Here is a 26,051-nt window from a genome sequence, read left to right on the forward strand (position 1 = left end):
ATTTTTCTCACGAACCATGTAAAATGAATAATTTTGAGTTTTATAATATTTTAATTTTACTGTTTAATAATTATAAGTTTACTTTGCGAACAGAAACTTTTCACAATAGATTAATTTTCTCATCCCATTAAATTTTTTATTAACGTTCTCAACTCAAGACATTATATTTTAATTATATTTATTATATTTTCATACGTTCCATTTTGTTTAATTTAAAATTTTAATCTGTTGAACGATATCAAAACCTTATATCATTTTGAGGATTCACTAATGACAAAATGAAAGAAAAGAAGAAGAAGAAAAAAAAAATGAAAACTTTCTGTAGTTCAACGTCCAGGAATCTTTCTTGCACCAACCGACAACTAATTGTCGCCTGGGGCAAGAAGTAGCCTTAGCACAAGGGCGCCCATCAGGGAGGGCAAGGTGAGGTACTCGCCCCCTAGAGGAAATTGTAGTTAAGAATATCGAAAATCCAATAGAATTTTTACATTAGTTACAGCAAAATCTGAAAATATTTTTGAAACGTCGCTTATACTTGCCCCCCCTTGGAAACCACAACATAGGCGCCCTTGCCTTAGCACCCTCCAGACCAACTAAACCAAAACGCTCCCTCAAGTATTTGCATAATTTTGCGCCCTCCCAATCCGACGGCCGGGCCAGAAACCTCGTTTGCGCGCCCTAGTTACTTCACTGCCAACCGACCCTTCAAACATAAGTTTATAGAAATGAAAAGAAAAGACGAAATGCTATTATTCCTTTTCAATTTGTTCCTTATTTCAGCAGAGTCGATTAGAATTTTAACGTACATATTTGACCAATGTATTTGTCCTTAAAAAATATCTGAAGATCATAAAAATCCTCGTTTCCCGTGTTGCAATGAAAAATCTGTAGACCTGGCAATGCTACTTTACATGTTAAATATTATTCCATTCGACCAATGAAACGCTGTAAACGCCATGAAATTGGAACGAAGAATTATTTGCTATCAGCAGTAACGTACTAGAACACCATCTATCGGCGGAAACGTGTTTGTGTTGTGTTGCAGAAGCCATCTTGAAGTAGACTGGTGTTCTCGCTTAATCGTGTCGTTAGTGATACAAGTGTAATTTTTTAATTATATATAAGCAGAAGAAAACGACAAAATGAGAGTAAAAACAGAAAGCGACAATGAAGAGAAGGGGTAAGTGATAAGTATGCTATGTGACCGAAGTATGGATATATGTTTAATCAGAGATTTCGTTATCTTACACTATCCCCTCGAACGTGCCATTTCATTGTCGCGCTGGTCATCTTTCCGGGTAATTGAAAATGTGTTTCTCTTTCAACTTCACGATACATAGTTCAGTTACCAAGTACATTAACATTCGGTTTTGTTCTAACTGCTAATGTTCAAATTTTAAATACAATAATATATTCAGTCATCAGCATGGCTTTAAAAATTGTACGTGGCTTATCACGTAGCTTCTGCGGAAGTTAGGCTTATTGCTTTCGTGTTTCGAAATCACTATGAAGGTCGGTAACTTAGACATATTTGCTTACATAAAATCAATCGTAATTAAGTCATTAGTTGATAGACTATATACGAAAGGAAATGTGGGATATTTGTTCCATAATTATTTAAGGATATTTTTTTTTCCTATTTCCCTGTAAGTAGCATGTGTATTTCTAGGAGGTGAGTACTATTCCTCATGCTTAAGTTCACGACTTAAATACGAAAATTCTTGTAGTAATTAGTGGTAAATTGTCGTAAGATGTTTTTATTTTATGAATTAAACGGGATAGAATTGAGTTTTATTGGTTGTGGATTTCTAGAAATTTACTAGTGTTCAAGTTAATAATCAAGCGATCACATTTTTGATAATTAAGTCATATAAGACATGCATAGACCAACGCTTCTGAAGCACTACATGGCATTAAAGGGATTTAATTACGTTAAGCGCCGCCACAACTACTGATATGGTAAACCGAACAAAACCTATTGTAACCGAAGCTATCTGAACTAAACGATACTTAACCTTATCTAACCTAACGTGTTTTATAATGTCAGGCGTTAATGGAATTTATGCCCAACAAAGGACACTCATCCGACTGAAGTTTTTGTAATTTTTTTCTTTGAAGTGCCGTGAACGCTAGAACACAGGTCCCCCTTTCCATTTAGCTGTGAAATTGATAAAATAAACGTGCCCTGCGGGACTCTAACCAGCCTTCACTCGCTGACGCTCGCTCGGCAATACTATATGAATTAAATATTAAACCGGCACAGAAAGAATCCAACCTAGCTACTAATCTATGTAGGGGGACTTGTGTTCTAGAACCTTCCCACGTTGAACCTAACCGAAATTACACTAAACTGACCTGCGCTACTCTAAGCCTTAATATACTAGACCCACTCTGCGGCACAAGGGCCCTTCGTTTATTTATTTATTTTTAATACCTGAATGTAATTCCAAGTTTTTGACTTAGTTGAACTATTAGCTTAAAGGAACCGAGGGTACTGTCGAAATTTAAGATTCAGTGATGCGTATATGAATCTCCTATTTTTCAATAGTGTGTTGAGGCACATGTCGACCTGAGGGGGGACTACAGATTTTTTTTTTTTTACAAAAAAATGTTACTTTTTTTAAAAAAAAATAAAGTATTGCCTAATTTTGGTTAATTTATGTTATGCTAGGTCAGGTTAGCTTTATTTCAATGTACATTGTCTACTTACCTTTGCACCCTCCTCCTCTATCCGACATAACCTTGTGTTCCTTCACATTATGGAAAGTCAGGTGTGGTTTGGTATTTTTGAAGTATCGGTAGAGGTCAAGTATCAGCGAATTTTAAACCGATAATGTACTGCAGAAAGATCAAGACTGGCAATGGCTCGGATCTTGACGTCTTGCTTGAAATTAGGCTCTAAAATAAGTAAATAATAAAATATGGTTGTATATATAACGGATAATTGGCTGTATCAGCCCGATGTTCTTAATTCAGTTTCCCGTTAGACCTATTTCGGCATTCAGGATTTTGTTTATTAATTTGATCTTCAATGATTCATGGGGTAGTCAGTCGTCTTTGCCGTTGATGCTTAACTGTGAAACTTCATCTTTTTAACTGCACAACGTGTGTTTAATTTTATCGTATGTAGCGCCTCACTTCGGCTATGTGATAAATAGTTCATGAATAGTGCTCAAAGTGAGAAGGTTTGTGGTGGACAAACACAGTGTGCGTGGGTTTTCTTGGGGTTCTCCAAATTTATTCTTTCATTTCTCAAAATCATAGTAGTCTGCCTAACCGGCATAACCATGGGACGTAAATCTTAATTTCATTTTTTCATAGTGAAAAGGCGCAACTTGGCCGGGGCTCGAACACAGGTCTGCCATTTAATACTACCTGTATCTGGTCACTACGCTGCCTAGTCCGTACATGCAGTTGACTTAAATAGAGAGGAAGACATTTCCCCGCATTGGAAGGCCTGGTTAAGCCCTTGCTTCATAGACATGTGGTTGTGTAGTACGTGAGTATTTGTAATGCACCCGGTATGGCCTGAATGACAGCCTGTCTTCAAAGTGAATGTTTCTGGTAAGTCTAGGAAAGACTGCGTAGACCCTAGTTCAATCCCCAGCCCGGTTGGACTTCTTGTATCATTGGATTTAAATACGCCTGTTGAGATTATGACGAGAAACGAAAGTTGTTTCTAGGCTTCTTATATATTTTACAAAAAATGAATTCTCATGTTAGGCTCCTTCGCAAGAATTGTTATCACGAGATAAAGGAAAATGTATTTCATACCTGAACTCAGTTCCTATACTCTGCGGTTATCGATGTTGGTAAGTGTTACAAAGGTTTCTGGTGTTTTGGACCTTACTCAGTTTTCCGTTTTTAAGGCTCATGATTGAAGTGGATTATATAAATATGTTTCACAGTAAATGTTTTCCATATTGATTTTGTAGTATATTTCGTTAAAGTATAATGTAGTTCGTCAGAAACGTGTACGACACAGGCATGTGGGTAGTATTTATAAACTTCGGGCCCTAGCTTTTCGGATCGAGCTTTCTTTAGTTCGGCACCATTTTTAGATCTGAGATTTCAGGGTAACTTACACAATGCACTGCTTAACGGAAGTAGAGGCGGTAGGTCAAGTATTAGTTGTGGACCGGTTGTGTAGTTGCTAGGAAACATTTATATATACTGCTAAGATCTTCGGATCAAATGAGTAAGTTCTAATATACAGGATAGTCCGTTGATCATAAAACACGGTTGGTATTTTTATGTTGCAGTTGCAGACCCCTGTAATGCCACCATATTGACACTGTTGCCAACTCAAGATTATAGTTTTTAAGTGGTACTACGTAAAGTTATTACATTTCAAATTTACTTTTAGATGGAAATGTGACATGACTTGAGCAGACGGTTCTAGCAAATTTTGATAACGTTGCTTGTATTATCTGGTTAGGGAAGCTTTGCCTCTCTTTTAGCAGGCATGCATGAAGTGAGGAACTCCATTACTACCTGCGGATTGACTTCAGGAGGGCTTAGTATAAACACAAGTGTGGATGTATGGTATAAATACTACAGTGCAAAAAACACGAACCAACTTGTGCTAGGTGGCCACCAAAATGCGTGAATGCTATCTAACCAAATCAGGGCAGGAGCGCAGCAGGGGGGGACCGAGCGATAGCGATGGGGTGCGTTCGTAGCGAACAGGCGCGTCAGCGATGGGGGTGTAAGCGTGAATGAGAATAGTGGAAGAGGACACACATACAATGCTTTCGGCCACTGAAAGTTAATTTCAATATTCTGTGCACTGACAGTAATTACTTATTTTCAGAATCTTTTTCTTCGTAAAAAATGTTTCACGTCGTATTTTACCTATAAATTTTCTAGTTGGTAGAACCGTGTGCTCGGGTGAACCCGAAAATGCACAATTCCGTATTTATTTTTCAGTGTTACAATGGATGCTGCTGTGGTAGTACAAAGATGCAAATGTTAAGAGACGCAACAGTGACAACTCACGTACGGAGAGGGCAATACACATCCAAAGTACACTACTGTAGAGTACTATGATCATGATACGGGGTATTTAATATACCAGTAAATAGAAGTGGAATTACATGGGATTCAAGATTTGACTTTTTAAAAGTGCTTTATTTCGAAAAGCTGTTTGGAGTCACATCTTATCAAGTAAATATAAACATTGGTAAAATTCGCAACGCTGTTTAGCATTATGTGATTCTGAGAATTTATTGTAATTACAATTACAAAAAATAGTGTTATAAAGCTATGGAAGCAAAGAAAATGAACCACCATTTTTAAGATTTCAAACAAATACGTTATTTTAAGGAATATAGGTAACTCTACCCATAGATTGTCTTCGGTATGGATATCAAATGGCTGTAAACGGTATTTTGATCTTTTCATCTATTGAAAATCGGACGATAGGATGTGATGCTTCGTAATAGTCCTTTTAAAAAGTAAAATTTTCAAATCCTGGTAAACTTTGTTTCTGTATTCAAAATAAATCATATTATGATTATAGTATTCGACACAGATACCTTGGGTGTACATTGCTCCGTCCATCTTGCTTGTTACTGTTGTAGAGACCTCCAAAATTTGCATGTTTATGAAGTTGCGTCGTTAGTTAACACTGAATAATATATATATATATATGGTATTGTAAGTTTGTATTTAGATTTGAAATATCTAATTATCTGACGTAGTTCCATTAAAAAAAAAAAAAAGTATTAATCAGGTGATATTATAAGGTATGTCAAAATCAGGGTTGGCAAAAACCATGGATTTTATTTTAAAAAAAAACAAAAAACCCGTTCTTTTGTTTAAACCAGGTTTTTTTTTTTTTTGTTTTAAATAATTTGCTCTATGTATTTATATCACATATGGACAGAAATAAATTTGTTTCGGCTTGGTGTTATTATGCAGCAACCGGGTTATACTAAAAGGGGTCACATAAGCCTAAAGCGGATCGTTTCTCGACGTACATCCGAAAGAGATGGTCCTTGATTTCAACTCGAAGCCGGGACTAATTGACCACACATTCGATACGTCTGCCGACTCACTCACAAAGGACTCCTGTTAAAAATACATTGTGCTGATCTTTATATACTTGTTAATATAATTGTCTAATTGTCAAGAGTCATTTTAGAAGGACAAAAAGATAAACAGTTGCGCAAGTGAAACCATTATACAGAATTACAGATGGAAAATTTCAAAATATTGCAGAGTACAGAAGAACTAATTCAGTCCAAGTTAGTTCACTACGGCTTTTATTAATCAAAGTTAAAGAAATAAAATGACTTAGTTTGCAAATCAGTAAGAAAAGTGAATAAATATATGAATTATTTGAGTCCACTTTGGCTCTGACCATTTATACATAAATACCAAAGATACTTCTGATTTCAAAAGATGCCTCTCTTCGGGTTTGTATGACCTCCCCTCCCAAAAAAAGTTACGGCATTTTAATGTATTTTATCAATAGTAAACTAAAACATTATTAAAACAAAACAATATTTAGAATTTTTCTTGGGTGATTGCGGTTGCATAACAATAATAATAAACTAAGTCACAAAAGGAACATTCATAATAATAATAATGATAATAAGATAATAATGATATTTTGTAGTATAATTTCTGAGAAATAAATGGAGAATTTAGGTCTGAATATAATACTAGTATTACACGGGAGTGAAACGTGATAACCCACAAATGTGTGTTCATCAAGATTTTACGGACATTTTTCGTTTTCTGGTTTGAACCAGCCAACCCTGGTCAAAATATATGCATCGTACGAAACTCGAGCGTTTTCTATTACAGTAGAGCGTCGATTATCCGAAGTAATTGGGGGACATGGGTGTTCGGAAAACTCTTTTGTTCGGATAATCGAACTGTACGGTACTTCTACAGCCAGTGCCAAACCGAGAGAAGTGTGCTGATTGTTGAAACACAGCGATTGGCGGCTTGGCCGGTCAGCAGCGCCTTATGAAGGCCCCATTAGAAGCAGTGTTCCGCCAGCGGTGGCTCAGTGCGGCGACTACTGTGGGAAACTTGGTTTGGGAGTGAGGGGGATGATGGACGATAGGGTGGGAGAGTAACAGGTGCGAGCGAGTACACAGTTCGGTTAAGCAGTCGTTCGGTTGACCGACGTTCGGATAATCGACGCTCTACTGTAGTTTATAAGTTACAAAAGCTTTTCCTGATAAATGGCCCACCCTGTATAAAACTCGTTCCTTTTTGAATTTATTGGTACAGTGCTGTCACTTTCTAGTTTCCTTTGTACTCATCTTCTCGTTCCATTCTTTGCCGCTTATTTCTAGTGCGGCAGGTCGGATGTGTAACTGAAGTAATTTTTGTGCATTCCGCTTCTGTCCTGTGTGTGTGTTGCAAGAAGTGATACGTGGTTAGCGCACCAACTTTCACTGCAGTTGCTGTATTTCTAGCTCTCTAGACCGGGGTCGCAACTTTTTAATGCAAGTAATTCCCAGTTGCCCAGGTTCAGCATCGGCCGGAGTTTAATAGGAACGTCAGCAATGAGGCTATTTATTCCCGTCACGATCAAAGCATATACTGTACAGTATATAAAAGTTAAAAATGCAGCGTATCAAAATATAACAAAGTACTGCTGAAAAAGAGAAGTAAAAATAAAAGTAGATGAAATAAGATATTTAAAAAAATTCCTATGAAAATAAACACGAGAATATGGAAAAAAACTGAAGGTAAGCAATATTAGAAGTGTACATGAAAGAGTGGACACATTCACCAATAGCAATAGCATTGTCCGATCAAGTGTAGGTGACGGTCCGCGACTCTCTCTCTTAGTTCGGAGTATTCAGGACATTCGACAAGAATGTGCCGAATACTCAGTGGGACAATACATTCCTCAATACAGATGATTCAAACCACGCAGCAAGTACCTATGCGTCAGATGAGAATGTCCGATACGCAAACGCGTCGGGAGCGCTTCACCTTGATGACAAGAGCGAGCTTTGCCGTTCTCCAAGGCATAGCTTAAGTGCGTGAAGTTTATTTTCATTTGCATGGTCCTATCCTGCATGCCGATAAGAGTGCATCAAAGTATGGAAATGGCTGAAGAGATCGGAGCGAGGACGACTATGCTCCAATGCAATCCCTAACAAAGTAGCGTGTTTGACAGCTCTGTCGGTGGCACGTTCGTTTCCCCAATGCCGACATGCCTTGGCACCAGCAGACGACGACGATGATGACAGTCCTGTTGCTATAGTTGATGGCATCTCACAAGAATGTCTTGAATGTGGGCGTGCTTACTGAAGACGTTCTGTAGGTTCAGAACTACGCTCTGCATGTCTGTGCAAACCAGCACACGACGTAACGAAATCGTAAGCACATAGTCGAGGGCATATTTGCAGTTAATTCAGCTGTGTATACTGAACAGAGGCGATGCAAACTAAATTCTGAGCCAACAGAATTCTCATCCTTTGAACCGTCGTATAAAACACATCAAAGTCGGAGTATTGCTCTGATAATCTTTCAAACTCCTGCTGGTATATCTGGGAAGTAGCGTTTTGTTTTCAATGCAAGGATAAGCTCAAGTCAAATCTTTGTGCACAAAGCAACCGTGAGGGTACAGCACCAAACCAAAGCAACGACAGAGAGGGCACACAAATTCGTTAGCGAAAATCTTCATACCCACGAATACGCTCGCTGATTGAAATTAGGAAATAAATAATAAGTAAATTAAGGTATCCCGCACAAGGGTGTTGATTGAATAGGAAGCCCACGAGAATAGTTTTTATTTTAATGAGTTTGAACCTACTGTAAACTTTTCCTGTACAATGAACTTAACTTTGTTTATTGAATAAGTTCCCAGGTACAACATAATAGTCATTTGGCACAGGGTTAGCTTAATACCGGTACCATTCATTTTAGCTTTGGACCTTCTTGTATACAATAAAAGACAAGTTCTAACCAAAGCTTATATTAACTAATAAATAACTTGGTTAACTACGTGGATGTGCTAAACGTTTTAAAAGATATGTTGATTTTTTAAAATTTATTTAGTTTATTCTATTTTTTTTTTTTTTTAAACTATAGTAGATACTACCTTTGAAATGACTCTTCATTCATTTCACACATTCTCATAAGATTGTCGTTCGTAGCAGGGGTTTCTTATTCTTTCCATATTACGTGTTTAGTACAGTTAGTATTATCTAACAAGGTAAACATCACCAAAACTACAGTTTTTGCAAGTTATTAATAAAATTAGTAAAATAAACAAACAAACTAAATTTATTAGTTTTGTCATCCCGCAATTATGCTCTTTAGGCTAAAGGAGACTGTAATTATTAAAGTGTTGAGTGAAAGCACTACTCCAGATTTTTATCGAACTGTTACGGCTACCCGAGTTGTGGTCTTTTCACCACCAGGAAAGTTACAGTAAGATCGAATCAGTCCATGAATACGGTACAATTTGCAAAAGAAATACCTAAATTATTGAATGTGGATAGTTCGTGGTGGTGTTAAGCAGCTAAGTACCTGCAAGTATATCAGGTTTAATGGGAAATGAATTAGTTAACGTGAAGAAAAAAAGCAGTATAACCTAAGCCTAGTCTTATATTTTGTTAGTGTCTACAGGACTCAGTGTTAGTGTTAAGTTGTCATTTCTTTTATAAGGAAATTTCCCTACGTAAACAGTCAGTGGAACAAGATCTCTCTTTCCAACTATGAACTCTTGGACTAAAAGTGTAAATTGTGTGTATAGAATGGTTCGGTCTTAATATTGTCACGAACAATCATCAGTATCATTGGTAAACTATTATCTGTAATTGCACTTTCAGTTTGTTATACAAAAAAAGCATTCAACAACAACAACAACAACAACAAAAAAAAAAGGTAAATATTTGAAAACTAAATTGTGATTACTTAATAAATTCTTTATCTGTAAAATACCTATGTATCAGTCTCTGAAATCGTTGCCAAGCACTGAAGTCAGCTAACTTTCACAAGTCAACTTGTAAAATCATGCATTGGCAACTATAATGAGAAAAGTAAATTCATAAGTCCTGACAATTTCATCACAAATACAAAAAGTTCCATAACCTCTGCTCGAGTCGAGAATCAAAGCCCTTTGTCTTTCCAGTCATTATAGTCTTGACAAAAACTTATTATAAGGAACATCTTGTCAAAGCTAATTGTTATTAGACTATATTCCATCATTCTTTGATAATCTACATCAATAATCTGAAAGTGAGTACCTGTTTCATATTTGTAAATGCCTAGTCTTGAGTCAGTGCTTGGGAAGTTTCAGATAACCACAACTACACATTAAATATTTCCCGACAGATCCTATTCTTTCATTTCAATTAAAAAGAATGTTCATGAATGTTGTTAAACGAAATTATCAATGTCTAAATTTCTAAAATAGTTGGTTATTGATATGATACCTCTCGCGTACGTCCCATTCTATCATAGATAACACGTAGCATAACCGCAATACGAGTAGCTTTCTTGGTGAACAAGGCCACAGCTGAAGTGGCCGAAATCATCCGGTAAAATTCTTACTGATGTTAAAGTGTTTCTAAAATTCCACTCATCATTATAGTAATGTGATTAAAATTGCATCAATCAGTAAATACAGTTTTTACAGTCTAAAAATAAGAAGCCTGTACCCCGTTTACATTCTCAATCTTCGCAGTCGGTAAAACTATTCGAGTATAGGTTTGTAACTTAACGAGTACTTCATTTGATATAAATAACAGACAGTACTCAAATTGAATAATGTATAACTGTATATTCAGGGAATTATAGTCTGCTTCAGCCGAAATGGCGTATGGCATCAGCCAATAAGATCGCAGTGCGCTGTTGCTAGACCTTCCTGTAGGAATCTGTTTAATCATTCATAATTGATTTTGTTCGTATTTGTGGACAGTTATGAATAATTAATTTCTCACTGAAGGTTTGGTAACTGCACAACGAGCCTATTGGCTGATGCCATAAGCCAATTTGGGTTACGCGGAGCATAGTTAGTTCTTGCATATTTTCTAAATTAGCTAAATTTAAACTATGTACACACAATGTTTCGCAGTGTTGTCAATTCAATTGCTTAATTAATATAAGTTAGAAAATTAGCTTTTAATGTGTGCACTCTTTTATTATTTGGCAATACTGTGTACTAGAAATTATTTTTAAAAAGGAGAAAAACTAAAATTAATATGAAGGAGAGAGAGTCGTTTTAAGGCTTTTTGAATGTTTAAATTTTCTGGAACAGAAAAAAAATCCAGGCATAAAAGACTTTAAAATATTCATTACAGAATTCCTAATGATGGATCTGGGACCAAGGCACGAGATTTGGCAGAAGATGAGTCAAGGTAAGTTTTGCTCTAACCAATGAGAATCCATTGAGAGATCTTGCTCCCTCTCTCTCTTTCTTTTTTGAAGCATGGGTAAAAAGAAGTATTCCTTTTTTATGTGGCACGTTTCCGCTATGTCAGTTGCACACAGTATTGCCAATGCGTTTTGTTTAGTCTGTTTGCCGTGCACCTTTGTTTGCAAATTGGCAACACTGAAGTAGTTGATTCTGTACGTTTTGATGATGTGCATATATTTGCTACTGTCTGTCTTTCTGTGTGTGTGTGTGTGTCAGTTTACGTAAAAATCATTCTGCTCGCTAAATTTTCGCGGCGATCACTTTCAGAAATGAATACAATGCAGAATATTTCATTGATGTAAATAGCCAACTGTCAGTGGAATATATTTCCGCCACAAATAGAAAAGTCAGATCTTTCAGTTCAGCATCCCACGGTTATTTCCTTTAGACTTAGGGAGACGGATGATTTAGGCAAGTGAATGATATAATTGGGGAATGAGAATGTAGGAGGAATTGGAAGTATTCCTAGAAATCCTACGGACCACAAACGTACTTGGCCGGGGACGCCACAGCTAAGTTCCTGATTTTTGCGGAAGGATACTCTCTAATTAGGATCAATAGAAAGTGCACAAGTAGTATCCAATTAAGATCTGTTAGGCGACTTAATGTTACTCAAGTGTATTAACATTAGGAAAAACACGTTGACTACATGTTGACTAATCGGAATTTTTAATGGAAAGAATTGTAATTTTTTTCATTCATTGGTGGAAAGAAAGATGAAATATTTCATTTAACGGCCCAGAAGCATCCCCTTTCGACTAAGAGACGTATAATCATAAAAGAATTAGGGGGAAACGAAAAAACCCACTGATACTGTTTTCCACAACAAACTAATGAGTTTGAACCAAGGACCTCTAACACTTGAGAGTTGAGTGCTTTGCCACTGAGTCATCGTGTGCCATGTGTCACTCGTTGGTGCAGATGAAAAGTTATGTAATGTAATATGAGAAGTGAACGTAAAAGATCCTATAGTTTTTCGATAGCAGTGGTTTGGGACGAGGTCACATTTTGAAAACCATGATGATTCACGTTAACTTTGAATGGGGTTAAGTTTATTCTCGTTAACGTTGAAATATACTGTCTTGTTAGTCCGCAAGTTCTATAGTATCCACCTGTGTGATTTGATTTATTCTCCGTGGTCTCGTGAAAGTGTTGATCATTCTAGCCTGTGCTTAGCATTAAAGTAGAAAAGCTGTTAAAATGAGTGAACAGACGGAGACACGAGCTTTCATATTTTTCTTAGGTTAGTTTTGGTTAGGATGATGGGTTATATTCCAAATCTGCGTGTGCCCCTATATCTGGATCTTTTAATATCCAACGATTATGTATCGAAGTTAAAGGAGACTGGCTATGAGATGGATGATAATACTGAAATGAAGAAAGTGAGAGACGGGAAAACCCACACACAAGGTGTTGGTCCACCACAAAACTCAGTTTGTTGAAATTGGGATTAAAACCAAGGACCTGAGCTACCGGAAGCCACATATGTCTTGCTCTGCAGCTGAACAGTTATGTGTCTCTCTAGTGCCCGAATTGATGAGTGGAGAGTATTGTTCATATACTCAGGGAGAAGGGGAAAGCACAGTCTCAGGGCTAGGGAAAGTTCTGCTATAAAAGCAAGAATGAAGAGTAATTGTAGTACTTCTTTCGACATGTGCAGTCGCAATTACTACTTTTTAATGTGCGGTCATTTTAAATGCTTACCATTATCTGGGAAGTGTGGAGGTGATCTTTGATACTTGCTGTTCCTACTTGCAAAGGGAGAAGGATGCATAACCATGTTTTTGAAGGCTGGGAACCATGTTTGACAGATGGCAGATGTAGAGGTCTTTGAATTCACACTGGCTTACTGCTGCATTTCATAATACGTTAATCCTAAGTTGAGTCCTATCTGGACCATGGTTCTTAGCAGTTATTTGCAATTGTTGTCCCGTTTGACGGATTGCTTATCGTGCGTGAGTACCGGTCACTGTTTACAAGGGCGTCGATTTTTTTATGTTAACCCATTGATAGACAGTTGCAGAGATTGAATCAAGAGATAGTGGACTTCGTGGTCTAGGCTGTGGGAGCAGAGGAACTGATCACATATTAATCAGTGTAAATTCTTCTGGTGGACAACAGTCCCTCTTGGACTGTAACTGCAAATTTTTATTCTATTATCTGTGTGATTCCAAATTTGCATTGATTTTTTTTTCGATGATGAGAAATATAAAGAAGAAGACTCGAAAATGAGGAATGTTTTATTACATTCCAGCGTAACTTATAAAGCAGTCTTTCCCACCCTTGGGGTCCGCAAGCCAACCTGAGAGGGGCACACCCACAGTCGTATTTTCGATCTCCGTGATGAAGTGACGTTATTTCTTTTAGACTCCAAATTTGAATTGAGTTGCCGTCTGGACCATTTCACTTGGTTTTTCAGCTTCTTTTCTTTAAGTTCCTAAATACAATCCTTCAAAGCAAAAGTGTTACCATATTTCTGGTTCAAGACAAGATTGAAGCGACAATCAAGAAATTAAACATTTGGTCCCACCACCTTAAAATAAATAAGTAAATAAAAAAAGATTCCGTTAGCGATTTCTTGTCAACAACTGAAGATCTTCCTTCTGATTTTGTTGGAAACTTGGAACAACATTTGGAAACCAAGACCTTAAAATTCAAAAATATATGGAAAAACTGGAGTGAGTAACAAATCTTTTCCTAGAGATGGAAAATTAGTTGCCAATTAACCAAGATCAGTTGTTGGAATTTTCGTGTGACTCCATTATGAAAATAAAGTATTCATCCTCCATACTGACTGATTTCTAGTTGCATGTATCCTGGAGTCTCCAAACGGGCTACAATGCTTAATGCCATTTGCCACGACATCCCTTTGTGAATCAGCTTTTTTTCCTCTCTCTCTCTCTCGCTATATATATATATATCATCTGAAGAATAAGTACAGGAGTAGACTTGATGCTGAGGCGAATCTTCGATTAAAAGTTTCTTCATTTGATCCTGACATTTCCAAGTTAGTGGCTGAAAAACAAACCCCAATCATCACATTGACTGTCGTCGGCGAGTCATACTTATTATCGTGTTAACTTGATGAAGTTAATACAGTTTATTTCTTTCCAGAATTTCTTTTTCCATACCTGATAGGTATGGCATTATGCTTTAGTTTTGTTTACGTTCTGGCTTTATTTATAATTTGCAAATCTTAGTCAAAGATGCTCATCCCCAGGTTTGAATTCCAGGACCTAAAATGATTATACCACTGCAAAGAAGACAAAAAATTCACACCCATCCACCCATATTATTTATACTAACATTGGGAAGAAATATAAATACTACAGTATATATTGCAATGTGTCCTTCACATGTATTGTAGACTCTGAAGAAGGCCACGGTGTGGAAAAGGTTGGGAAAGGCTGTTCTAAAGTATTGGCATTATTGGCATTCACAGAAGGAAATGTTTTTGTTAAGTGTTCTCGCACCGACCGCTTCGTCTTGATGTAATAGTTTTTTTTTTTTTTTTTTCGTGAATTAATTGCGTAAGATAAGAAAATAGATATGTAAATGGGGTTTGTTATCAAATAGTCTTACAGGATCTGTTTCTCCAAAATACAAAGGAATGTACATTGGTATTTGAGGACTTCCCTGGCTGTATTCATTGTTTTTTTTTCATTTCTATGCGAAAAAGTTATTTATTCTTTCTCTCCATGACTGTTGGAACCTTGAAGTTCAGCATTCAGAACCAAATCAACATTCTTTTGATTTTAACTTCCCCGGTTTGGTTTCAGGACTCTTATCAAATCTGTGGCTCCGAAGTTATCGCCACCTTCAGGAAGTACGTACACAAGGGGGTGAACCCCTGGCACCTAAGAACGCTTTGTCGCTATTTTTGCCGGATGGGATTAGGCCCAATCTTTCAACAAATACGAGTGCAGTTCCCGTAGATAAAAAATCTATACTTAATTGCGACTTAATGAAATAGGGAACTTTTGATGAATTGTGTTTAAAAGTCGTTGAATGATAATCTCTCTCTCTCTTCCAATTCACCCAGTTTTAATACGAATATGAAGTTGCAACAGTGGAACGATTACAAAACCTGATAAACAATATTTCGCTTGCCATCAGTTGACTATCGTCTCCATGCGGCGGAGCTCCGCTCGGAATGGCCTTGCTGCTGTTTCGCAAATAGTTGAAGGCGGAAATTTACTACCGCTTAGCGCTGATGTAACAAGGTAAGACGTACCTGCTAAATCGCTGGCGACATAAAGAGTGTTTATTCAGTTGAGGTTTTAAAATCTTTCCTGTAATTTAACCTTTTCTGTTTTAATTTTTGTTTACTCTGATTTTTATTTTGCACCCGTATACTTTTTGACTTATCAAATCAAATACAGATTGCTTCCTGACAATAGGTGCAAGCACTAGAGAAACAGCGGAAAATGTTTTAGACAAGTTCAAAGAATACAAGGACATTAAAATCAGCCATTTTGAATCTCCATAGTAATTATAATCAGCCATTTTGAATCTAGGGCAATTACGTTACTCTTGAAATACAATGTACACATATGTTAGCGCCAGGACCGAAAGGGTTAAAAATCATTGGTTTTTGGAATATATTTTAGACTTCAGTTAAGTAGCTGCTACTCCTACTTTAATTACTTAAAATTTATCCTTCGTGCATCATTGTCTTCGGAACAAATCAGCCTTTCGAATGATTCCACTTTCAGGAATTTTCAAAAAAATTAAAATCCGGTAACATATGTGCACGCCCCTACTAGCTACCTCGAGAAAAGATATCTCAACGAGTAACACAGGCCGTTTCCGGAGATGCTTTTTGAATTATCGTAGTACGGCTAATAAGTATAAAGATAAAACATATTTTCGAACGAGAAATGTAGTGTCAAATCGGTGAAAAATTGGAAGAGCACAAATGGTACTCTGTAGGGGGCCCCTGCTCGTATCCTGATTACTTTAGATTCAATGTTCGCACGTCATTGTTTTTAGAATGATGCGTGCTTGGGAATGATACGACATACATGTGCCACATATATATAAATTGGGACTCTCCTGTCGATTCTTAAGGCTCCACGTTCCTGCACCAATATACGCTGAAATATTCTACATGTCGTAGACTATATATTTGTCAAGTTTCTGGGTAGTGTGTGTAAGGTTTTGACATCTAAAAAATTTTTTTTTGTAGAAAATGTCTTTGAGAGAGAGGGTATGTTTCTATATGTATATGTTAATTTGTAACTATATATGTAAGAAGGGTTACATAACCTAGACTTATTATAATTAAATACACGTAAGATCTAGTCAAATGAAACTGCATTTATTTCGCAACCTACTGTGTTCCAATTTAAAGTGCTTAAGGGAGAAGTATCAGTACGTTCGATTTTCCTATTTGCATTATACCACGAAAATACACTTCTGAAGAAGATACTGTGAGATTATTTTTAAGGTTCAAAGGAAAGAAACAAATCTGTGGACGCAGTTGCTTCTCCAGCTGCAGGAAATTGTTTGTAAAGCTGTTGGAATAATCTTCAACAACTAAAATGTTTCATTAAAATGTTAATAGAGTTAACAAAAAACTGCTTAAAGTTAATTTTGTTCCCCCAACTACCGGTAGACCTTCCCCTCAAATTTGACACCTCTTAACATAAAGTGGGATCATCCTGTTCCATTCACAGTGTATTAGGGGGTCAGTTGTGAGAACACTACCATGCTCCATTTTTATGAAAAAGGGATAAACCGTTAGCCAAAGTGCCAGCACACTCTCTTGGAGAGACTGGTGAAGGATCTCAACATATTTTTCATGGCTAGATCTTGAGCTTTCAGCAAGATTCGGCAGCAGGTCATGAGGATGAAAGCACTCAAGAGTAGTTGTAGAAGGATGTACCAGTCTTTAGTTCGACATTTGATTGGGCTTCTGGTATTTCAGACCTCAAGCCTTTGGATTACCAATTGTGGGATGTGCTGTAGAGATGACCTAAAAGAAACAACACAACATTGATAGTTTAAAGCGTTCTTTTATGCAGGCAGTGTCGGATTTTCCTTTAAGAAATCGTACGTGGTGAAATTGATGCAAGATTTAAGATTTTTATGCGTGCAAATGGTGATAATTTTGAATAATGATTAGCGTTTCCTGTAAACAGTATATTGCTGTATGACATTCAAATGTTATCTTCCACCATATTATATTCGATGGTAATACTAAATACGTAGTAAGAAGCTCTATTTTATAATACCTTTTGGAAACGATACATAAGGTAATGCCTTACATAGCACTACTATGCAGATCGAAAAAAAAAAAATCATTTACGATTCTTTAATTAACCAAGGAAGTAGGATTTAATTTATAGGTATTCTGGGCAAACAATAGGATTATATTGTAAGCTATCAGACATAAAACTTAAGTTACCTAAAATGTACAGCAAGATTCAGTGGGGAATTCCTCATACATGAACACGCTTACTTCATAAAAATAGGGATTCAGCATAACCTATACCAATACAATGGACATCCGTGAATTAATGAAAGTAGTACAAACGGTGTATAACACACTTCTAAAGCAGGATCGTGATCCATTATACTCCAAAATTAAGAGAATTCAAGATGAAATAAGATTTTTCAGTTTCTTTTTAAACGTGAAGGATGACATCTAAGTCGCAGAAGACAATTCAAGTTATGCAATCTTCAGGTAGCAGTTCAACTTTTGTTCTAAACCAGTACTCAGAAGACAAGAAATTTGTAAGTCGAAATTTAATCTGTGAAAAGGATAAAAGTTAAACGCACGAAAAGTAAAATACAATAAAACTTCTTAATATTATCTACGTTTAGGTAGGAGTACGATTAAGAAGCGTACATTGTAGAATAGTTACGTTACATTAAAGATGGATTTCTGCGTTGTACAGTCGATATTAAACATAAGGTACACCATGTTTCCGTGGTTGCATTAGCTAATAAGTCCTAAAAAAGACGAGACGAAAATTTTCTTTTTAATATAGTGCTTTGTGTGGTAGTAAAGGAGTATATTTAGAACTGATTGTCTGTGTTATTTAGCAAGCAGACACGTTTTTGTATGTGTTACCTATTGTGTTCATTGTTAATGAAAGTTCAGGATTATTAATATTATAAATATGAAGTCAAGAAAAAAAAAATTAACGCCTATGTTCCTTTCAGAAGCTTTGTAGCAGTGATTCACGAACTTGTCACGAGCTTCCGACTCTAGTTCTAGGTCTCTCTGAGCTTTTAGTCAGAGTATGAAATAAGCATGATTTGTGGTTGAACTGCAGTGTAACTAAATTTTCAGTCCAAGATGGACACATGTGGCTGAAATCGAACCAGCGCACACCTGCGCTTGAAATTCTCCAAGTAGCGTCGTTCAAGAAGACTTTATTTATTTATTTATTTATTTATTTATTGAGGTCATACTGCTGAAGAATATAGCTTGGCGAACATTTTCTTACAGACATTAATGTTGACTTTACGCGAGTACAGGGATTTAAAAAGGCGGAGTTGCTGAGTGTATGGTCCGGCTCTGTATTTGACTCGAATAAATAAATGCATTTTCTATTTAGTTTTCTTGTGTATACACAGGGGACTGACACAAGATTTTGTACAACAGTTAGATCTAATTCTGTACGAAGTCCTTTTTTTTTCGATTTTCGGCTCGAGGGGTGGGTCAGGTAAGTTGAAAAATTGTGGAAGACCACGTTCCTCGTAATTTCTAATGTCTTGCTAGAATGCAATCCGTACTACGTCATTGTTGTGCAGGCTTATATAACAGTAGAGGATACACACCAGGGAATGAAGTTTAAGGATTTTTTCCTCTTTTAATCGGTGTTCTGACTGGAGTCTGCAACGGTCGATGTTTTTTTTTTTTTTCAGTTTCATATCTTATTTTAAATTACCTCCTTGTCCATGTCAGCTTTATTTAATTTAGGCAAGAGAATGACATACGTATATATTCTTGCTTCGGTGTCAAAGTGCCATATACCAAATTTCATTCGTTTGCGTCCAGGCGTTCATAAGCAGTAGTGATGCTTAAATATATATATATATATACAGGGTTGGCAAAAACCATGGTTTTTATTGAAAAAAAACAAAAAAAAAAACGGTTTTTTTGGTTTAAACCAGGTTTTTATGGTTTAAATGATTTGCTCTATATATTCATATCATATATATGGACAGAAATAAGTTTGTTTCCCCTTGATGTTATTATGCAACAACCGGGTTATGCTGGAAGGGGTCACATAAGCTTAAAGCGGAATAAAAACCGCTTCTCGAGTTACATCCGAGAAAAGTTGTCCTCCATTTGAACTCAGAACCAGGACTAATTGGCCACAAATGCGATACGTCTGCCGACTCACTCACGAAGAAATCCTGATAAAAAAAAAATACGTTGTACTGATCTTTACATGCTTCTTAATGTAACTATCAAGAGTCATTTCAAAAGGACCAAAAGATAAACAGTTGCAGAAGTGAAACCATTATACAGAATTACATATGAACAACTTCAAAGTACTACGGAGTACAAAAGAACTAATTTAGTTCAAGTTAGTTAACAACGACTTTTATTGGTCCAAATTAAAGAAATACACCGACTTAATCTGCATATCAATAAGAAAAATGAATAAAGATACGAATTATTTGAGTCCACTTTGACTCAAACTCATTTATACATGAATAGATACCAAAGATACTTATTTCACTAAATGCCTCTCGTGGGGTCTGTATGACTCCACACACACACACACACACACACACACACACACACACACACACACAAAGTACGGCATTTTCGATGTATTTTATCAGTAGTAAACATTGAAACGAAACAATATTTAGAATTTTTCTTCGATTGCAATTACATAACAATAACAACAACTACAAAAAATCACAAAATAAACATTTATAAACTTGTAAAAAGAGTTGCTTTTGTAGTATAATCTTTTTGAGTAATGAATGGGGAATTTAGGTCTGAATATAATACGAATAATATACGGGAGTGAAACGTGATAACCCACAAATGTGTGTTCATCAAGATTTTACAAACACTTACACTTTTACGAACATTTTTTTGTTTTTTGGTTTAAACCACCTTGGTTTAAACCAGTCAACCCTGTATATATATATATATATATATATATATATATATATATATATATATATATATATATATATATATATATATATATATATATATATTTGGTCTAGGAATTAATTCGTGCGGTTGGTACGCACACATTGAAGCTGTAGTACAAACACAAAATACATAAATACCTTAAGAAAAATATTGTCCATCGCTAGCCACCACTTTCGCCCATCTGTCAGGCAATGTACGGATTCCGTGGCGAAAGAAGTCCTCATCCTTGGAAGCGATCCAGTCAGAGACCCATGTTTCGATATCTTCTGAAGAAGTAAACCGCTGTCCAATCAAATCGTTGTTCATGCAATCGAACAAGTAGTAGTCCGAAGGAGCAACGTCTGGTGAATACGGCGGGTGGGGTAAAACTTCCCATCCGACATTTTCTAAATAGGTTTTGACCGGTTTTGCGACATGTGGGCGAGCGTTATCATGTTGAACAATAAGTTTATCATGTCTGTTCTCCCATTCTGGTCGTGTTCTGGCCAGAGCTTGCTTCAAACGCATTAATTGTCGTCGATAACGTTCTCCACTCATAGTTTCACCCGGTTGCAGCAGCTCATAGTACACCACACCTTTCATATCCCACCATATGCACAGCATAACCTTTGCACAGTGAATATCTCGTTTTGGTTGTGATGGACCTGGTTCACCTGGCTTCACCCAGTCCTTTTTTCGTTTAGGGTTCTCGTAATGGATCCACTTCTCATCACCCGTAATGATTCGATGCAGAAACTCCTTTCTGCTCTGTCGTTGAAGCAGCAATTCGCAAATGGTTTTTCGTCTTTCAACGTCTCTGTCTTTCAATTCATGTGGAACCCAATGTGACATCTTTTGAATCATTCCCATGGCTTTCAAGCGTTTGGAGACTGTTGTTTGATCAACGTCTAATGCTGCTGCAAGTTGTTCCTGAGTTTGACACGAATCCTGCTCGAGCAATGCTGTCAATTCTTCGTCTTGAAATTTTTTTGGCTGTCCAGCTCGCTCTTGGTCTGCCAAGCCGAAATCACCACTTCTAAACTGTGCAAACCACTTCTGACACGTTCGCTCAGCTAGAGCATGGTCACCATACACTTCCCCCAAAATACGATGACTTTCAGTCGCACTTTTCTGCATGTTAAAGTAATGCAGCAGGACACCCCGCAAAAACACTTTATCAGGCACAAATTGCGCCATGTTCACTTAACTACAAACTGGTGTTGTTGACGCTTTAATCCACTGCCCTATACTACGAACGATACGCGATGACAGGGGTTTGCAACACATGTGTGGATACACGGAACTGTGGGACGCTCCGTTCGTTGCGCCATCTCTTGTCCACCCGCACGAATTAATTCCTAGACCAAATATATATATATATATATATATATATATATATATATCCTTATGATTCAAACTTGAAAAGTCCCGTGTGGTATTTATTTCACAGTCTAGGCTTTAAAAGTGAGTACTTGTTCAATATTTCAAATTCTTAAGTAGAGCCTTTTCGGAGGTCTGAATCAGTAGGTTTTACTTTATTTTTTTTTAACATATAGATTGGGCGTGTATTATTGTGCAGGGTGCAAAACTGGGAGATGATCATCCATGTAAAGACTGAATTCATGAGGACTTATCGTTTGATCACGACTTTTCCTACCATAGATGTAGAATGCTACTGAATATTATTATTAGAGGACAACTTGGACAAATGTGTTGGAAATATGTTAACCTCTTGCACTCAAATGTCGAGTCCAGCTCGTCATGGCCTCCCGGTGCCAGATCGCACAATGACGAGCTACACTCGTCATAAAATTTAAACTATTGTAGCATCACATAGGGTTACTTTATTGATATTTTGAAAGTTATATAATGATGAACGATCTATAATACGCTTTTATAACTAATACTTCAATTATCAGAATTCAGAAAATAAATCTTAGTGGAAGGGGTTAAAGGGATATTTTTGTGTGCATATGTTATGCTTACTCTTGTCACTTTATCAGTTTGTTTCCTTGTCCTGAGATAAAGGCTACCTTTTCGCCCTTTTCCTGTTGTATATTTCAACCATGGTTTCAGTGCTTTTTAAATGTCAATTTATATGCACTTGGACAGGGCGACAGCTGTTCATCTCATACTTTTTTTTTAAAAAGTAAACTGGAAAAAAAGAATGGTAATATTTAGAAAATTCTTGCGACTGGTAGGGAAAACTTGTTCCCATATCGAACGGATGATTTTACTCTGAGCAGTTTATGACGGTTTATTGCTGTACGAATTTAATTTTGGCTAAAACATGCCATTCTGATGTTTCTGCCTAGTTTTCGGTGGAGGGGGATGCTGTGCGACAAATAATCCAGTGTTAAAACTTCTTTCGTGCCCTTTTCATGTACTCACTAAATACAGTAATTAATCGAAAATAAAGGGGAAGAAAAGTAGATTGAACCGTTAATTATAGTCTAGAAGAGATGAAATCTTTGATGGCCATTCCACACTTAGGCTCTGTGTCATTCCACGCTTTAATGAGGCGGATGATTAACCCTCACACTACCTAGGTATTTTTTGTAACGGGGACTACCAAGAGAAGGGATATTTTGTGCCCACCTGTTAAGATTATATATATATCTCGCAAAAGGAACAAATTAGTAAACTGGATAAGACTAACATCTATTTATTATGCTGCCATCTAGGAGTGACACTAGTAAATGGCAGTCTCGTCTACCAGCGGGAGGGGGGCTCTCAGTGGTAGAGCGTTCACCTCTGGTGCATGGGGTTGCGGGCTTAAACCCTTCTCCCGCCAAGTAAACTTTGTGGTGGACAAACACTGTGGGTTTCTCCCGTTTCCTCCCACGTTCTTCATTCCGCCATTTCATTCATTTATCATAATCAGTCTTCTTTAGCCTAACCGGCATATTTCATTTCATTCCTACCAGCATGGGAGGGGAGGGGGGTTACTTTGTGCCCGCCAACTTAAAATAGCAAATTTGAGACACACTAACGCGAAACTCTCAAATTGAACAATATACGTTATAAGACTAACCATCAAATTCAGAAAAGGCGGGATACTGCTATTTATTATACTGCCATCTGGGAGTGACACTACTAAATGTGACAACTTCTACCAACGGGGAAGGAGTACTTTATGCGCACCTACTTAAAGCACCTAATTTTGAGATACACTAGCGTTCAATTTCAATCGCCATAAGGTGTACGCTTTAGCTGAAAATGTTGAGCAATAACATATTTTCTTACAAGTTGAAACGATTAGAAGAGTAATTACTAGAGACCGGATGTTTAGGAATTAAAAACCTAGAAAATAGGCACTTGACATTTAAAATAAAGGCAGTAAAATAGGCACGAAAATGTAACTTAAAATACTGAAAATGAATACTCAATACAACTAAGAATGAATTCAATTCATAGATAATGTTCAAAGGATACAGAAACACACCTGTTTGTAAATATATTCTTTTACTGTGTATATAAAAACGTAGTTTGGCACGTCTTTTGTAAATACATTATATACAGCACTTGATCAGTACGTACACATAGGAGTCCAAAGTTTTATAGCATGTTATCCCTACAAACAGCACTCCTTGAAAAAGACAGAACCCTTTCTTGAAATACTAAAGTATATATATTTTTGTCAATAAAGTCTTATTTTGAAGAAAATGCATAGAATAGGCAACATTGGGCACTAAAGCAATTATTTAGGCAGGAAGGGGCGAAATAAGCAAAATAAAATTGACTTAAGTTAAAACTATAACTCCCCATGTAAACTTTAAAACGGTATTTTTGATAACATCTTTAATATTAAAGAATAGGCATTTTGCCTAACATCCAGTCTCTAGTAATTACAAGACATATACTGAGGTGGCCACAAAGTACTCCTCGTTGGTAGTCTGAGGGCTAATGAAAGTGAATGATTGGGAAGTTTGATGAAATGAGAATGTGGGAAAATAAGAAAACTCCGAAAAAGACCCACCAACACGATGTTGCCTACGTCGGGTTCATTATGGCCTGGGATCGAACTACGAACCCCTTGCACCAGAGGTTAGCGCTCAAGTACCAAGTACTCCCCATGGATGGAATGACGATAGAACAGATGGAGTGAAGATAATGTGTGAAGACTAAATAACTCTCGAAAAGGGGAAATGGGTGGGAGAAAATGAGTTGTTTACGTCTCAATTTCCTGGGCATAACTCATTTACATTCGTCTCGATTTACGAACTCCATAATTTTAAGTCTCTTTTGCATATTGTAAATGGTCTGTTATTACGGAATGCAGGTACAGATTGGGAATTACCACCAGCTCCTGACTCAGTTTTTGTCATGCTTTTAGATTTGATTGTTGTTAAGAGTTGGAAGAAGATAGGTAACAATTTGTGTAAAGGCATGTACGTATTCTTTTTCGGATATTTTACGTGTATTATTTTCTCAACTTGAAAATTATGTATGTTAAAGATTCTTTCTTTTGCAACTGTTTAACTTTTCATCTACATGTTACTAACGCTTGAAATAGCTGCAATTCTTTGGTTTTGAAAACAATTGTAAATATTGTAAATCGCTAGCAAATTCGTGGCACAGTCTTTTACACAATAGCTTTCGGCTTAATGTCCTAAGACTTTTCCATTGATAATCACTTGTTACCAAATTCCCTTCTCTTTTTCCTTCCACCGTACTTTGTCTCAGAATATATTTGTCTCAAGTGTCATAATCAGTTTTCGTGTTTTGTCAACCGATGTTGGTCTAGTCCCAGCTTTTTACAACATTCAGTTCCAGTGTTCATATAAGATTTTTTTTCTGGATTTTATTAATTTTTAGTTTTAGTGTATGTGTTTATGTACTTCTATACTACACGCACATTTCTTTAGGGACATAAAAAATACATTATTTTATTTATTTCTTGTGCTTTACTTATCGTTGCTCTTGTTGCTTTGTAAATGTTATTTAAATTGTAGCAGTAGTCTTGATTTTCGTTTAAATTATATGGATATATATAATATACATGGCTGGGAAGTATTAGTTTTCATATGTGAAAGATACACCCATAAAAAAGCTACAGGTTTTGAAGACGACGTATTTTTGCCTTTCGGAGGTACCAAATTGTTACATGAAGTAGAGGAGGAGGGATTTGCGATTAGAAAGGCTCTCGAGTGTTGAACATCGAATAAACTGTCTCCATAAACGTGTTGGATTCAGACCGTATATTAAACTGTATTTTAACCTACTTCAAGCTGTTTATACCTATATACCTAGTTATTTCATGAGCATTGTCAGATTTTGACCGCCGGGTTGACTGCTGGGTATGAGTGAGTGCTGCCATGTGGGCATCATATGCAAAATGGGTTTCTGAATTGCTCATTCTACGGAGCGTGATAGTGGAACATGTAGCGATGGGGTCGGATGACTACGAGAATCGTGTTGCAGTCTCAGGTTTACACAAGACAGCATGCCACCGTCACATATATTCGCCACTCTGAAACCCCTTCAAATCAGAACGATTTATCTACCGCACCATCCGGCGTCCCTATGAAACGGTGT

The 26,051-nt window shown here is 36.7% G+C and overlaps 1 protein-coding gene across 8 annotated transcripts in view; it reads left to right on the forward strand.

The window, feature by feature from the left end:
* Positions 1 to 983: 983 nt before the first annotated feature.
* Hrb27C (Heterogeneous nuclear ribonucleoprotein at 27C) overlaps positions 984 to 26,051 on the forward strand; it is a 149,735-nt gene continuing 124,667 nt past the window's right edge. For 2 of the 8 annotated variants that reach the window (XM_081733473.1, XM_081733480.1), the window contains exons 1-2: positions 986 to 1,180; positions 11,283 to 11,339. In XM_081733473.1, the coding sequence (XP_081589599.1) occupies positions 1,143 to 1,180; positions 11,283 to 11,339 (95 nt within the window). In that variant the 5' untranslated portion in view covers positions 986 to 1,142. Of the gene's footprint in view, positions 1,181 to 11,282; positions 11,340 to 26,051 lie in introns of all 8 variants that reach the window. The other 6 variants (XM_081733477.1, XM_081733476.1, XM_081733475.1 and 3 more) reach the window with 4 other exon arrangements.

Source organism: Thermobia domestica, chromosome 12, assembly GCF_964235325.1.
Source record: "Thermobia domestica chromosome 12, izTheDome1.hap1.1, whole genome shotgun sequence".
Taxonomy (NCBI): Eukaryota; Metazoa; Arthropoda; class Insecta; order Zygentoma; family Lepismatidae; genus Thermobia; species Thermobia domestica.